The sequence below is a fragment of the Pimephales promelas genome, chromosome 20, assembly GCF_988280905.1.
Source record: "Pimephales promelas chromosome 20, fPimPro1.hap1.1, whole genome shotgun sequence".
Lineage (NCBI taxonomy): Eukaryota > Metazoa > Chordata > Actinopteri > Cypriniformes > Leuciscidae > Pimephales > Pimephales promelas.
Genome location: NC_142788.1, coordinates 12,179,169 through 12,195,269, shown reverse-complemented (window position 1 = coordinate 12,195,269; position 16,101 = coordinate 12,179,169). Strand labels below are relative to the sequence as shown.

At 41.8% G+C, this 16,101-nt stretch overlaps 1 protein-coding gene across 4 annotated transcripts in view; it reads left to right on the top strand.

Moving 5' to 3' along the window:
* The window catches only part of arhgap46b (Rho GTPase activating protein 46b), a 92,938-nt gene that overhangs the window by 63,601 nt on the left and 13,236 nt on the right, over positions 1 to 16,101 (top strand). For 3 of the 4 annotated variants that reach the window (XM_039658335.2, XM_089124171.1, XM_089124170.1), the window contains exons 3-5: positions 3,560 to 4,874; positions 7,831 to 8,461; positions 11,002 to 11,100. In XM_039658335.2, the coding sequence (XP_039514269.2) occupies positions 3,560 to 4,874; positions 7,831 to 8,461; positions 11,002 to 11,100 (2,045 nt within the window). Of the gene's footprint in view, positions 1 to 1,021; positions 1,328 to 3,559; positions 4,875 to 7,830; positions 8,462 to 11,001; positions 11,101 to 16,101 lie in introns of those variants that run through there. The other variant, XM_039658353.2, reaches the window with a different exon arrangement.

Sequence of the window (16,101 nt, the reverse complement as noted above, 5' to 3'; positions counted from 1 at the left end):
TTATCAGAATGAAATAATAACATTAATAAATGGTTACCAGCATTCACTCTAAAACAATTTAGTTTTTCAAAAATGTCTTATAATTTTAGTGTAGTTTAACATTTACGTATCCAAATATGTATGTCAATAAGAGATGTTTTTATTTGAAGGAAATGAATACTTTTAATTGATCAAAAGTTACGGTAAAGTAATATTGATGCAAAAGATTTCTACTTTCTGTTCATCGAAAATAGAATCCTGAAATGTCTTTGAATCTGGTGAAATAAATGCATCACGTTTCTACAAAAACATGAAGCAACACAGCATTGATAATAATAAGAAATGTTAATCAAATCAGCGTATTCATGTGACACTGAAAACTGGAGAAAATTCAGCTCACAACATGAGAATAAATTGCATATACGTAAAATATATTCAAATAGAAAACATCAATCTTAAACTGCAATAATATTGTACAATATTACTGTTAAAAAATAGTCAGGGCATACAATCCCACTGTAACATAACTTCATCCTAATATTTATACCAAGAAATGAACCGAGACTGAATAGAATGATGTGTTTTGTTCTTCGTGTTGAGATTATTTACAAGCCTTCGACATTGTATTTACTCGACACCGTGAATAGATTGTTGACATTTGGCTATGAGACAGTAGAAACAATGAGTGGGAAAGACCAGAGATACGGAGAGAAGTTTGGGCTGTGGACAGCGTAGAAAGATTCTGATCAAGAGGTAGACAGCCACTTGAAGAAAACAAAGAGTGTGTTTTTATAAATGAGCTCAGAGTAGACACGAACTTGAGGAATGGAGTGGATTGAAGTGTTTCTTTAGTTAATGCAGGCCTCTCGGGGAGCTGAAGATGCATTGTTACACACACCGGGAGTCTGATCTGATCGAGTCAGGCGGATTGAGAATGGTCCAGGGGAGTGGCGATCCAAGTGTGTAAGTGTGTGTGTTACGATGGCAAGACTCGCATTCCTGCTACTGTAACCCAGAGGAGGGCCGCCTTCCTCCTCCCTCCCTCTCTCTCTCTCTCTCTCCTTGTCCTTCGCTCCCTCCCTTCCTCCTTTCCTCCCTCGCTCTCTCTTGCTGTCCCTCTCCGTACCACTCCATAATTAAACGATCACAGGGTGATGGTGAGAATTTGAGCTGAAGTTGATAACCTGCAGGATTGCGGAAAGAGCTTGATTAGCTAATAGACGTTTTGCTGCTCTTCATCGATTTGGCTGTTTTTCCCCTGCGTTTCCAGCTGAGGGAGGTGTCCTCTACAATTCTGCCACCCCAAGCACCCTTACAGATTTCCGTGCCACCTTTGGGTATGCCAGGGGTAAGTTTGCATGCTGACTGCATGCTCAAACATAGGCTATGCATCTCTGTCTCCGGTGAGTTTAGATAGTTGTGCAACAGGTGTATCTTGAGTGATGCAGTCAATTGTATTGTGATATAATTTGGATATAAATGGCTGATTTGTTTCTTGTAATGTTGTAATGCTAAAAGTTGGCACCTGAACAAGGTACACGAGGGTGCGTGTTACTGCACATGTTGTGTAGTTTGAATTGCGGCGCTTATATAAAGTGGTTAGAAGTTCTTAAACTGATCCGATTGAGTTGTTTGTTTCAGTTGTGGTGTGTGGAGTGAAATACTTGTGCGTAGATGCCGTTATGTTTTGATGGACTTGTGGTGGGAAGTAAACTGCAAGGCTGGTAGAGTTCAGATTAGCATGTACACTACACACAGTATAATCTGGATTAGTGGTCTGGAGGTCGTCTACACCATTAATCAGTGCAGATAAAGATCAGCTAATGTTGAGTTTTACATTCTTTTGTGTTTGCGTGCAGTGTGTTAATGGATGCGTATTGTGGTGTGTGTTGGTTGCAGGAGTTCACTGTGGCGTTCTACTGGCTGCTTTGGATATCCAAGTGTTTGTCTGAATTTGCAGGAACATGTGCGTTTGACATTCGTTTATGCTTGTGCAAAGGAACATACAAACTGTACACGTACTAATTTGCGTGCATGTGTACTTTTATGCAAGTATAGACCAAATGTAAACTTCAAATTGTGTTTCAGCGTGTATAGGTTAGATATAAGTGAATGTAATTGTGTTACCTGATTAGGTTACAACGCTCTTGTAATGTTGTTGTAATATTTTGATAACGTCACTATATTAGTCTATAGTGGATTCCTGTTTTCAACTCTGCTGGAACACACTGTCTGTTCAACCTTTCCTGTTGTGTTTCTCCTACACACTCCACTGCGGTGGCCTGGATAGTGTGTGTGTGTGTGTGTGTGTGTGTGTGTGTCTGGATACATTGTTTGTGCTTTGATTGAAATCGTTATAAGCAGCTCTCTGATACTGAAGCAAAATAATAATTGATATTGCTTAACATTTCTTTACTGATGGCTAAACACATTGCTTAATTGGCTTTGTTTTGTGTTTGCGTGTATTAGATACTGTATTCCTTAAAAGAAAATGTAGAAACAGTACTATGCCAGCCTTGGCATCGCAACCACATATTATTCTCTATTAAATATGGATAGATTTACAGAGAGTTTCATGTTGAGCTCTCAAATACCCACAGGATATTGCCAGATATTATGCTCCATAGCAAGAATACTAGTAACATGATAAATGTTTATACCTTCAACATATTACAAATGAATTGAATTGTAAAATTGGATTTATTGGTTTTATTCACATCCAAATGTTTTTATAAGTATGTTTCAATTGTATTTGCACAAGTTTTCCAAATATCTGTGCCATATATTTTATTTTAGAGTTGTTAGAAGCATCTTAAAGGAGTAGTTCACTTTTCAAAAGACTTTTGCTGATAATTTACTCACCCCCATGTCATTTAATGTTTTTGATGAAAACATTCCAAGATGTTTCTCCATATAATGCACTTTAATGGTAACCAAACGGTTCAGGGTCCAAAAGACCGTTTCAGTGCAAACTGCGAATTGTTCAAAGTGCTTTAAACGATTCTAGGCGATGAATAAGGGTCTTATCAAGCGAAACGATCGCTCATCTAAAAAAAAAGAAAGAAAGTTTAAGTTTTATAAGTTCAAATGCTCGCCTTGCTCTGTTCTGTGATGTGCGTTCGTGACTCTCCAGTTCGAACTCGTTCATCAAAGTGAACGAGTCAATTCGTTCATTTCGTTCGTTGAATGAACCAAATGACACGAAAAAAGATTTGTTCATTTTTTGATAAAAGTGAACCTTTAACGTCAAACTCTATTGGAATCAATTGTATGTTGAGTCTCTCTGGTGTTTCATGTGAAGAGAACTATTTTTGTGGCATGGAGTTGCTACCTATGTAGAGCAGTTATATAATTGAGAACTCGGCCCAAGATCAAGACCATATTTTCACAGTCTTAGCATGGACTCGAGAGCATGTGGTCCCTGTTTTGACTCAAACTCGACCCTCTTCTGGTCTTGGTCTTGACTCAAGACTCGAATGAGCTGGTCTTGACTACAACACTGATGTAGATTAATTCAAATCAGTCACTAACAAGGTTCCATTTCAGTGTGTTGACCGTAACCTCTTTTTATGTGTTTCAGGGACTTCGCTCAAAGATGGCAGCCCGCTCCTGGATCCAAGGCTGCCATGTTGGTGAAAGTTAACAGCATTGGAAGAAACCAGTCTCTGGGACCAGCTACCGCCCACCACTTTCTCCATAACAACCCCGCCAACACTAGCACTTCACCCAGACCAGGTTACACAGCGCAACTTGACATAACTGGTTTGTTCAACAAAATGGCCGTGCCCGGAGACTCGAAGCAGGGTTACCACCTCAAAAAGGGGGATGCCAACTTCTGTCTGGTTTTGCCCACTTCTAGCTCTTCCTCTTGCTCGGCGCACCAGCGCTCTGGTGCAGGTACACCCCGCCCCTCTTCCCCTCAGTATGGAGCTTTACCCTCAGCACCCATCTATGATGAACCTCCACCCATGGATCCCCCCATTTACGACGAACCCCCAGTGGAAATGGAAGTAGAAGGTGCGCACCACTTACGCAGAGGTCCCTACTCCACCAGTCACAGCCTGTCGAGAGGAACCCAGCCTCCTAAACTCCTCCAGTTCCCCCATTCCAAACAAGTCTGCAGCTCCTCAGCTAGTGAGTACAGTCCTGCCGGCCGGGAGTGCATCAAACACATGGTAAATGTGGATTCAGCTGTATCCAAGCATCAGCCCCAGATGTCTAATCCTATCGAGGGTCCTTCAAATCCAGCCAGCCCTCAAATCCAGCCCCAGTCTCCAGTCTCTGCCCAGATTAAGAAAGAAATCTCTCTAGAGAAGAAGCAATCATGGAGGCTGTTGGAGCCTCGCCATAGTCGTCAAAGCAGCCTGGCCTCTCAGGAGTACCCAGGCCCTGTTGCTGTCACATACCAGGATTCTGGCTACTCCACTGGACCATCCCCTAGTCTGCGAAGGAAAAACCGTCGGCGTGCAGCTCTGGGTGCTGGGTCTGGTCGGCCCGGGTCGGTGGGCAGCAGTAGTGAGTTAAACGCATTGAATGAGAAGCTTATGGCAGAAATGAGGGCGGTGGTGAACCGTTCTAATACACTTCATGGCAGCAAGGCTAGTCTGGACACTGAGATGGGATCGGAGGCTTCTGGGAGTACCGCCCGCTCACCAGTCAGTTCATTGAAGATGGGGGCTAGAGGGTGTGGATCAAGGGAGGATGTGACGTCAAGTAATCGATCACTGTATAAGGGCGGGGCCAACAACCATGGTGACGTGCTGCTGTCGCCACTGGTGACAGATGGGCTCGGAAGCCGGCAAAAGAGGACGTATGAGAAAGTGGATTCTCTTGAAAAGAGCGTGACATCACAGACCAGCTTGTCCTCTCCAGAACCGCCAAGGTCTCCCTCACAGGTATAAACACTTTTTGCAGCTTGCTTGAGTGTTTGGAAATGTTGTTATGGTTGGTCCAGTGAGGTAATCTGGCTGATTCCCTTTTCCTGTATTTCTTTTTATTTTAATTACCCTTCTCTCTTTCATTACTCCTCATATTTGAGGGTCTGACTGTGTCTTATGGAGTGGAAAAGCAAAAAAAAAAAAAAAAAAAAAACATTGCCATCCGGTTGTTGTAGATACTATGCAGGAGATGGCGAGGCTTGGGGTTTCCTGAGCTGAAGAGGGTGTGAATGTTACATTCTAAGGAGATTTACTTTGTGTGTGTGTGTGTTGTGCTTAGATTAAGAGGACTGTACAATGGTCAGTGGTTGTTTTTCTCAAGAAACAGATTAAGGGGGAAATGCGAGGTTTTGAGACAGGTGAGTGGAGCTTGCAAAGGATTGATGACGGAGAGATGTAAAAGTAAAAGAGTAATTTAAGTGTGTGTGTGTTTTTTTTTTTTGTTTTTTTTTTTGTGGGGGATGTACATATGGGAATCGGGTAGCAAGTGGGTCAGTGTAGAGCTTGAGAACCAAATTACTTTTTCAGGCCGTGTTCGTGGATGACTGTATGAAGAGTGTGTTTTTTTTCTCTGGATAGCGGATATTGGTCATAATAGATGCAGATAACCTACTTTAGCAGAGTAAATACACAGTGAAACAATACTGCAACTACTGACACTGCAGACAGTGGACCTCATGTAATCTTGTTTCATGAATCATACAGTTGAAGTCAAGCAAAAATTCTTATTAGCAAGCAACAGTCCAGGGACTTGAGCAATTTTAGTTGCAATAGTCTTTTCTTACCTGACGTACATCCGAGTGAAATGGCTTTTCGAAGAGAACATTTTTTGGGCTGGACCTAATTTCGTCCATGGGGAACTAATTGGATTGTTGTTTGCTATTGCTGTAAACTCATGTGATTGACAGGTTGTCCCACCCTCACGTCAGTAAACGCGTCATCAAAGAAAAGAAGAGATTTTTTTAAATGTGAATTGCTAAATAATTTATGATAAATACCGCAATATTCCATAATAGTCCATTTTGATTTCATGGTGACTTTAAGAAGGCAGCGCTTTATGTATGAATTGGACTGCAGTGCATCTCAGCAGGGTTTGAAATAAAGATGAAGTGTTTTGGATCAAGGTCTGGATTCGGTAGCCTTAGTGTGTGTGTTAATGCTGTTCATGAAGTCATTCCCACACAAGTGCTGGAAAAACTGGGACATAAATTACCCTTTAGTCCGTGCTCCACCAGAAACAACCTGTCTGTTTTAAAACATAACAGAAATTCAAGCGCCGGTGCTATTTGCGGAATAATTGAGAAAGGAAAACAGAGACCAGGCTAGTCCCCTCATTCAATAAACCAGGTGTTGTGGTCGTACAAGACAGTCGGCTCTTACAGCTCATTGTGATTTGGCACATTTAGGTAATGTGTTTCGATGTGTGTGCTGACAGTTCCATTTGTCATTAGTGTAGTGCTCCACATGTGGTTTGGCTTCTCCTGGGGAGCATGAGTTGGTGGAGTTAATATTATGGATCTTAATAAGAGAGTTTTGTCATCAATCAAGTGATCATAAACAATTAAAATAATGACACCAGTGCAACTTAATCAAAATGACCTTTTTAGGAATGCCTATATAAGTCTTTGTGAATGGATAATGATAATTTCATCCCTACAGTATTCAGCCTCCTCTATATGTCTGCTGGCACTTCAGCTATTTTCTTGCCTTCATGTGCCTCATTAACTTCATCAATCTCTTTGTCTCTTTCTCTCATACTCTCACATCTGATTAAAATAGAAAAACAAATGTAAAGGCAGATTTGTGAGGTTGGAAACATTGACTCAGTGATTTGGTTCAAAGCAAGCTTATTACATCTTAATGGAGGTAGACCCGCACTAATGTCCAGATGCATGGAGAAACACTTCATTCTTACAATTTAATATGACCACATTGTTAAATCTGTATCACTTAGGGTACAGTGTCACGTTGACGTAATGCCAGGGGGCGCCAAGGCAGGAAAGGAAACCATTATGTTACGGGAGTATAGCGCAAATGTAACATGCTGGATATGCATGCCACTGCATGCAGATGACATCATGCTCATAACCTGTCATCTCTCGTTGTCAGCATGATTGTGTCCAGTTGTATCGCATGTCCTAAAGAAACAAATATCTCAAATATCATAAAATGTTGATGTTTTTATAGATTTTTACTGCCAGTCGCAGTCATCCTGGACTTATACCGTGTCCTAACCAGGGACAACAGAACAAGTGCCCCGTGACAAACAATTGTGCCAAAGTGACTGTAAAACTGCAGCGCAATGTGATATGATCACATTCACAATCTTTCGCAGTCAGCCATGATCAGTTTATTTAGTATCCCATTATTGGTCGGATATCAGTTATCACGATTTATTGAGTAGTATTTGGCCCTGTCCCAAAGCACTTGCGGTCTTCTTATGAGTCCACACTTCTACAAAATCCTTTACACTTGGATGTACTTAATATGGAAGAAAAGATCTGTCGCTACTTCCGTTTCATCTTGACTTTAAAGACATTTTGAAATGAGAGAAAAATACTTAGTCGTTCGTTAAAATCATTTTCTTCAGTGTAGGGGATGGCTTTTTGGAGCATTAATGAGTTAGGAGAGAGGGAGAAAAGAAGAGAGAGAAGAGGGGAGGCAGTCATTTTTTTGATGTTTGGATGTGATTTCCATATTGGGTCACCTATTTAGGGAGCGAGCGTAATCCATGACAAAAAGCGTTTCCAGGTTTCTGCAGGGGAGAGTGAGTAAGCCAATCGGCTTCTGCCTACGCAACACATGCACTCAGATTCAAGTTCCTGCGGCAGTCGTGATGATACAAATAAGTGCCAGAACAGCTGCATCCGTGCTGATATCTTCTTGTTTCTCAATCTCTTATTTTTGTCTCCAGACAGGAACACTGGAATCCAAAACTCAGCAGGACGTCTCGCCCCAGGATGACCATGACGGAGAGGGTCGTGGAACTGCCCACCTCACCTATAAAAACAACAACAACAATCCCCCTCCTCCTCATGCCAGCACGGGTTCGGGTTACCAGTACCCGTACACCACCCTCTGCAAACCTACTCCCGACGCCAACATGGAGGACTGGGCCAGCAAGAACCTTAACCAACACACTCAAGGCCTGTTTCGCCGGCGCGTCTCCATCGCTAATATGCTGTCGTGGAACCGAGGCTCCATTAAGAAACCAATGCTGATCACCAGCGACCGCACTGTCAAGAAGGAAGCCTGCGAGATGTTCAAGCTAGTCCAGGCCTACATGGGCGACAGGCCGGCCAGATTGGACAAACGCCACGTGGCCCTTCAGGTGGTCACGAAGTGCTGGGGGATGCAAGGGTTGAGGGACGAGCTGTACGTGCAGCTGGTGCGACAGACCACCGATAACTTGAGCTTGAGGAGCTTGGAGGCAGGCTGGGAGTTGATGGCCATCAGCTTAGCGTTCTTCTCGCCATCCCCCAAATTTAGACGCTATTTGGAAGGGTACATCCAACGACACCTTGAACCCAGTAACGATAAGAAAAGTAAGTTTCAAATATTTAGTTTTTAGATAAATCCCACTTTTTGAGATTGTGTATCTAATGTAATGAAATTCGTACAAGTGTGGCTTAAAGGTGCATTGCGCAACATTTCATTTTAAAAATAGCCGTTTTTCTAACCCATACATGCTTAAACAATCGCCTGATGGGCTGAATGAGCCCTTCTCTGATCACTGCGATTGCTTCTATAATTCTGTACAGTAAAATAAATAAGAGGGATTCGGGGCGGAGTTTGAGACTGGGCGTGACCTCATGCATGTTCACACTCGTCTGGCTATGTCTGGCAGTTTTGTGTATTCGCCGTCATTCTCCGTATCAGCAATGACAACTCGAGCGAAAAAACTTTAGTCAACTTTCGAAAAAAGTAGAAGACGGATTCAAAGAGACCGGCTTGTAGTTCATTCCAAACCCCAACGCAAACTCCACGTTAGACATTTTTTCTAGTGCCAGGCGACGGAATAAGATGAGAGTCAACATCGGGAAGGCTTTCAACGAATGGAGAGATCTCCGGTCGGCTCTAGGGCTCAAACAGGATCCTATACAACGTAATAACTTATATTGTTCATGAACGTGTTTCCATAATAGTACAATCATAAGTGGATACAGTAAACACATAAAACAGTTCAACATGGAGATAGATGGAAAGAAATACCGAACTTTTCTACTTCCGCCGTTTCCGCTAAAGCCAGACCATGTATCATTGAGAATGAGACGTGGTCTGGAAACTGCATGTTCATTTTTTCGTATTTGAGGCGTGGTTTACGAATGCCCAGAGCCGTATAATTGGGTGCTACGAATGTCTATCAAATGCGCCTGTATGTAGCTCATAGCCAATCGGTTCAATAATGCCAGATGACGGATGGAAAGCGACAGAAAATTAGACGACGAAGACGCCGATGGGTCAGAGATTTAGGAGATTTATGTATACACAAAACGTGTTTCTCAATGTCTAGGATACTTACTTGGCAGGACGGATCTTTCCAAGTACTTTTCTTCAGAGGCTAGACGAGGCTCCTCTTTAGCATTCGGAAAACACGTAAATGGAACCGTCTAGCAAGCGCACGTCATTGTGGCATTACATCAGTGAAAGCTCAGTTTCGGAGCTGCAAAAATGGTAGCGCTACTGGTTTGGTTGCTGTATCGCACTGTTTAAACACACTTGACAGTGCTTATTTCGTCTTGTCAGCCGTCATAGAAATAAATAAATAAATAAAAGTAAGGGATAATGTATAGCGAGGCGGTTGTTATAGCGAATACAACCCTGCGAACTCTTAACGCGAAGCGGAGGGGTTTTGAATAAGCCTGGGGTGCGTTTCCCGAAAGCATCGTTAGCCAACTGTGGTCGCAAGTTCCGTCGTTTTCAAATAGAGTTCAATGGAAATTGCGACCAACTTGCGACCATAGTTGGCTAACGATGCTTTCAGGAAACGCACCCCTGAAGGGGTTGTATTCGCTGTAACAACCGCCTCGCTATACATTTTCCCACTTATAACATGGCTACCTCCCAAAAAATCAATAATTTGACACAAAATATTGATTTAAAAAGGAGTTTATAAATTTAAAAACGATTATATTGCCGGAGTGAACAGAACTACCTCCATAGCAACATAATCTAGCTATTAAAACACGAAAAGGTAAAATATGTTATCAACAAAAAAGGCTAACGCTATTTGAAGTAAAAATTTAAAAAGTGAATCACCAGGGAACAGTTTTAAATCCCCCCTCTGCAAATCAGTTGAGCTGACATGTTTAATGTCAAACATTAGGCTGTATCAAAAGTTAACTTTGCGTCCGCTGCCATGATGGGTCCATAGATATAAACAAACTGCTTCGGTGTGTTGCATATACGTCATCATCGTCTTGCTGCTCCCTCCCCGTTCTGTGTTTTGTTCCCTATCACAGGGGGAAATATGGTTCATGGTGTCCAGGCTGCCTAGCAGCTTGAATAAATTCGCGCTGTGGCAAAGCACCATGGGGAAACCCAGGCTACCTGAAGACATTATGACTGTAACAAAAGATTTGTGCGGCTGATGCTCCTTTGGTTATGAACACCTCGTGCAAGCGTGCGTGTGTTTGTGGTCCATGAGCGTGGTCGCCAGAGGGGGCATAGTTGTGCAAAAACTTAGAGACTTGCGCAATGCACCTTTAAGTGTCCAAATACTTATTTGGACATACTTTTTGGGGCCAGTGTATGTCTTGGATAGTCCAGTGTTTTTGTTTATAGGACAGGGAAAGGACACACACAGGGGAGTGTTTATGTTTTAGGATGTCCCATATGGATTCAAACCTGAAACACTCATATACATACAAACAGAGCAGGCCAATATTGGTTACACTGCTAAAATTATTATGGCATTGTGCCTACCCAAACAGGATATAACGCTGTGGACGAGGGAAAAATAAAACGCTGGGGTTACAGCAGGTTAAACATCACACAGGTCATGGAACAATAAAGTCGAGTATTGTTCAGACAGACTGTTGGAGTGTATGAGTGTTCAACATTAACAGTTTGTTGTATCTGACAGTACTTCAGCACATCATGGATCAGCAGGACATAAAAAACAAGAAGATTTCCAAGTCCAGAAAAAAGAGGAGACAGAACAATGAAGAAGAAGATGATGAAGGTGAGTTCATGGGGAAATTAGTCATTTTGCACACACACAAGCATACACATGAAATTATATTTTGACGGATTGGGCAACATTTTTAAATTTAGAACCTTTTTCATAATTTGGATTTTTGATTTTAAGTTGAATGGGCAATACCAAACAGGAACTTGAACATCCATCCATCCATCCATCCATCAAACGTTCTATCAATATCTATTTCCAGGGTTTGAAATTAGCTCCTGCCAATCCGCCAAATGCTGGAGAAAATTCAGTGTGGCGGGTAACACACTAGCCAATTTGCCGGGCTATAATTAATAAATGATGTTTTATCACTTTGCATGGCATCGTTATCAGAGTTCTTCCTCTAAAAGGAGCCTCAAACATAAGCAGAACAATTTGTAAAGAGGGTCACACAAAGTCTGAGAGAAATGCCACATCTTTGAAATTCGAACACATTGTTTTCTATGACTCAAGCTGTTCAAAATCATGCCACTCCACACTCACATAGTTTTACATCAAAATACAATGCTAGTAGAAGTTCTGTAAGGCTGGTAACTTGGCTGGTGAGTAAAAAGTTGATTACAAACCCGGTCTATATCAGACACATATACCTTCAAACATGACTATATATTTACAACAATGCATAGCCACATATATCTACTGTAGCTGATTAAATGGGTTGGGTTGGGTTAGGGTTGGGTTAGGTTGGGTTGGATTGGGTTATTTTGGCTTAGGTTGGATTGGATGGGTTAGGTTAAGTTGGGTTAGGTTGGACTAGGTTGGTTTGAGTTAAGTTGGGTTGGGTTAGGTTAGTTTAGGTTAGGTTGGGTTGGGATAGGTTGGGCTAGGTTGGCTTAGGTTGGGTTGGGTTAGGTTAGGTTGGGTTGAGTTAGATTAGGTTGGCTTAGGTTGGGTAGGTTGGGTTGGGTTAGGTTGGGTTGAGTTAGGTTGGGTTGAGTTAGATTAATTTGGGTTAGGTTGGGTTAGGTTGGACTAGTTTGGGTTGGGTTAGGTTGGGTTGAGTTAGGTTGGGTTGGGTTAGGTTGGCTTAGGTTGGGTTAGGTTGGGTTAGATTAGATTAGTTTGGGTTGGGTTAGGTTAGTTTGGATTAGGTTGGGTTGGGTTGGGTTAGGTTAGGTTGAGTTGGGTTGGGTTGGGTTAGGTTGGCTTAGGTTAGGTTGGGTTGGGTTGGGTTAGGTTGGGTTATATTGGGTTAGGTTGGGTTGGGTTTGGTTAGGTTAAGTTAGGTTAGGTTATTAATGCATAAACCCTGATGGATGAGTTACAATACATTACAGAAGTTATGTTGTGAATGACGTTGGATGTTGTTTTTCATGTGCTGTAAGGGAAGCCAAAGCATTTTTATCTTTAACGGAAAGACAGGCTCCCAAACACACCCACTCGCATACAGTGTCAAGGGGATTTGGCGTACAATAAGGGAATCTTCCTGGTAACAGGTTTGGCTGAGGGAGAGTGTTAATGATGCTTTGGGTCCGCTAGCGGAGGAGGACGACTCAGAGAAAGAGCAGCTGGCCCGGCACAGAAGAGGAGTTTCCCCCTCCTCTCTCCCATTCTCACTCTCTCTTTTAGAGGCAAGATTAAAGCTTTAAGCAACAAGACATACTACAACTCCCACGCTTCCCTGGCCCGCTTCCAGACTTCTCAGGCAGAGAGAGAGAGAGAGTTTGATGCTGGAAAGGCAACAAAGATCCTGAGAATGTCTTTCAGTCTTGAAGCGAGTGTGATAGGAGATGGAAAGAGAAAGAGGAACAGACAAAAAGCGGAGAGTGGGACATTTTTATCAGGTTACACCCTCAGTGGCTGGCATCCAACTTAACTCTGTTCTTTTATACCTCTTTTATACTCCTCACACACACACTCCAAAACAAAGACAGCTCTGCGTGGGCTTTTAATGGTGCAGATCCAGCCCGGCCTTGGTTAATTACACTGTGTGTTGTCTTCACGGGGCAGTGCTACACGAGACAAGTGCTCATTGCTAGTAATGGCCACTGTCATTGTTTGAGGTGGGAGTGCAAGGCTAAAATATAATCATTACCAAGATATTATTTAGTTCTGAACGCCTATTATAGGGACAATCCACCAGGAGCAACATGAAGTATCTTGCTTCATGAGATAGTGATGAGTTCATGGATCAACTTTTGGTGGATTTGAACAAACTTTGCCACCAGAACAGCTCTGTTCTCTAGTTCTTTAACTTTTGTTTCACATGTGACTCTTTAGCGCTGGACTTTTCTTTCCAGTCTATTTCGTCATTTTTTTGCTACTCTAAAACTGACTTTCAAATCATTGCACTGCCTGATGCATGACAGTGTGAAACTCAGCGGGGAGTTCAGAAACACTCATTGGTCGACAGTTAGCAGACTGCATTTTATATCTGGCTCTGGTGTCCACTTAAGTGATTTTAAAAGCAATTTTTAATCATTCAGGGACAGGGTATGTTATATCCAAACCACCATGGTTGATAATCGTTGACCCTTACTCAACATTTTATGACTTTCCTCTGTTTATGTCATTGTGTTATTTATAACATCACAAATTATAATGACTGATGAAGCTTTACTGTAGATCAGATATGCTAGAATATTCGATTGCACATGTCCCAGAGCTCATAACCTTAGCTTAAATGGTAAAGGAGTAGTTCACTTTTAAAAAAAAATAAAATTGCTGATAATTTACTCACCCCCATGTCATCCAAGATGTCCACGTCTTTCTTTCTTCAGTCGAAAAGAAATTAAGGTTTTTGATGAAAACATCCCAGGATTTTCTCCATATAATGGACTTCATTGGGAACCAAATGGTTCAAGGTCCAAATGAGAGTTTCAGTGCAGCTTCAAAGGGCTTTAAACGACAGCAGACGATGAATAAGGGTCTTATCTAGGACCCTTCGAGTCATGACTCGAAAAAAATATTTGTTCATTTTGATGAACGAGTTCATTTTGATGAACAGGAAAGTCACGAACGGTCGTCACAGAACAGAGCAAGGCGTGCATTTGTGCTTTTAAACTTAAACTTTGTTATTTATTTTTTAAATGACCGATCATTTTGCTTGATAATTCATCGTCTGGAATCGTTTAAAGCCCTTTGAAGCTGCACTGAAACTCTCATTTGGACTTTGAACCGTTTGGTTCCCAATGAAGTCCATTGGTTGTCCTTTGGTTTCAATGTTGGTTTTCTGTTGGTTTGCAACAGACTTGGTTTTATGTGTCACTGCCCTACAATAAACAAGATCACAGTCTTTCACAAGGATACAGGATTTGTGGGAGGACTTATGGTGGCATCAGTGAATGTAAGAGTGATAAGCTACGATTAAGCCAGAAAACAATGGATTTTCTAATTCCTGTAGAGTTTAGCTCCAACTCCAATTAAACACACCTGAACCAGCTAATCTAGGTCTTTTTAGAAATTTCCAGACAAGTATTTCGAGTCAAGTTGGAGATAAACCATACAGAACAGTAGCCCTCCACGGCCGAATTTGGACGCCCCTGTTCTGGTGTATGGAAAGAACATAGGAAACAACTATGGAAAGTACAAAGGAAACAACTTAACACTTCTCACGAACTGACTAATGTGTTGTTGCCGGTTTACTTTAGTAATCCGAAGAATTGTTTCGGCTGGATTGGAACATTCCAAGTGACACCTTTGCACCTTCCTGCTCTCGGACTGTGGCTCGCTCAGATGCATGCTGGGAATGTTATAGTGTGGCAGAAAGAATATATAACATTCATGGAACCTTTTCACTGCTCTAAAGGTTCTTTATATTGGGGATAAAATGGTTCTTTTAAGAACCGTTCACTGAGTGGTTCTTCTGTGGCAAAACCCTTTTATTTTTGAGAGCGTTGCAGGGCCTCACCAGCTATGTACCAGCACCGTGTCCCCCAGGAGATGGCATTGTGGGAAGGGCCGTAGTTCAGGGGCCCTTTTGAAAGAGAATAGACACTCTCAGAGGACTTTATTATATGATGTGGCACTGTTTTTCTATTTTAGTAATGCCCTTTTACCCTCTCACTGTTGTTTCAGGATGTGGGGTGTGGCCTCCTCCTGCCTCTTGTGGGAAGGGGGAAAAAAACGCCCTTTATTTGCTCAAAGAAGCGCCGTTGCAACATTGGCACTGTTCGTATGCAAAACAGTCCTCATATCAGCACGTTTCCTTTCTAATGGGTTTTGTTGAAGTGTTCAAACTGCCGTTCTTTATCTACACGAGGCTGATGATAAAAGTGTGTTTAACTGAAGGATTAGATGCAGTACACATTCACAAAATGACACTCATAATGGAGAGAATGAGAGGATGTGAAGAGCAGAGTGATCAAAAGAAAGAGGAATAACCCTGACAAATAGAGATCCGGCTGTATATACCTTAGGAGTATATATGATGAGGCAGGTTATCTTTATGTTATTTACACAAGTATGACAAAGAAACATGGAGGAATGTGAAAATATACTGTGGGACGTGTCCCAAACAAGAGGAAGAACTTGTTATTAAGAGTGTTGTAGGGCTCAACGTAAGACGTTAGCTGTTAGTACTTCCCACATTAATATGTTCTTTTTTTATTGCATTTTATTAAAAAATATTAAATGTGGCTCATCCAATCAGAATTTAAAGTCAGAACTATGTGTATATATACTTTTCAAAGTTTGGGGTCATTTGTTTTTATTTAAAAAGTGGCAGTATTCAAATTTATAATGTTACAAAAAAAATGCTATTTATAACTAACTTTCTTTCTATTCATCAAAAGATCCTGAAGTTTTTTTTATTTATTTATTTTTTTGTATCTGTTAAAGGAGCTGTATGTAAGATTGTGGCCAAAACTGGTACTGCAATCAGTTTCAAATTGCTGTAGAGCGGTGTATCCCCTCCCCCTCCCCCCTGACTCGAGGTTGCCAGATAGTCTGCAGGATCCAACATTTTTTTTTTATCCCACACGTTTCTATCGGCAGCTGTGGTAAACTAGAGCAGAGCTGGCAACCCGAATGCTGCAACACTACTGACTTCGTGAT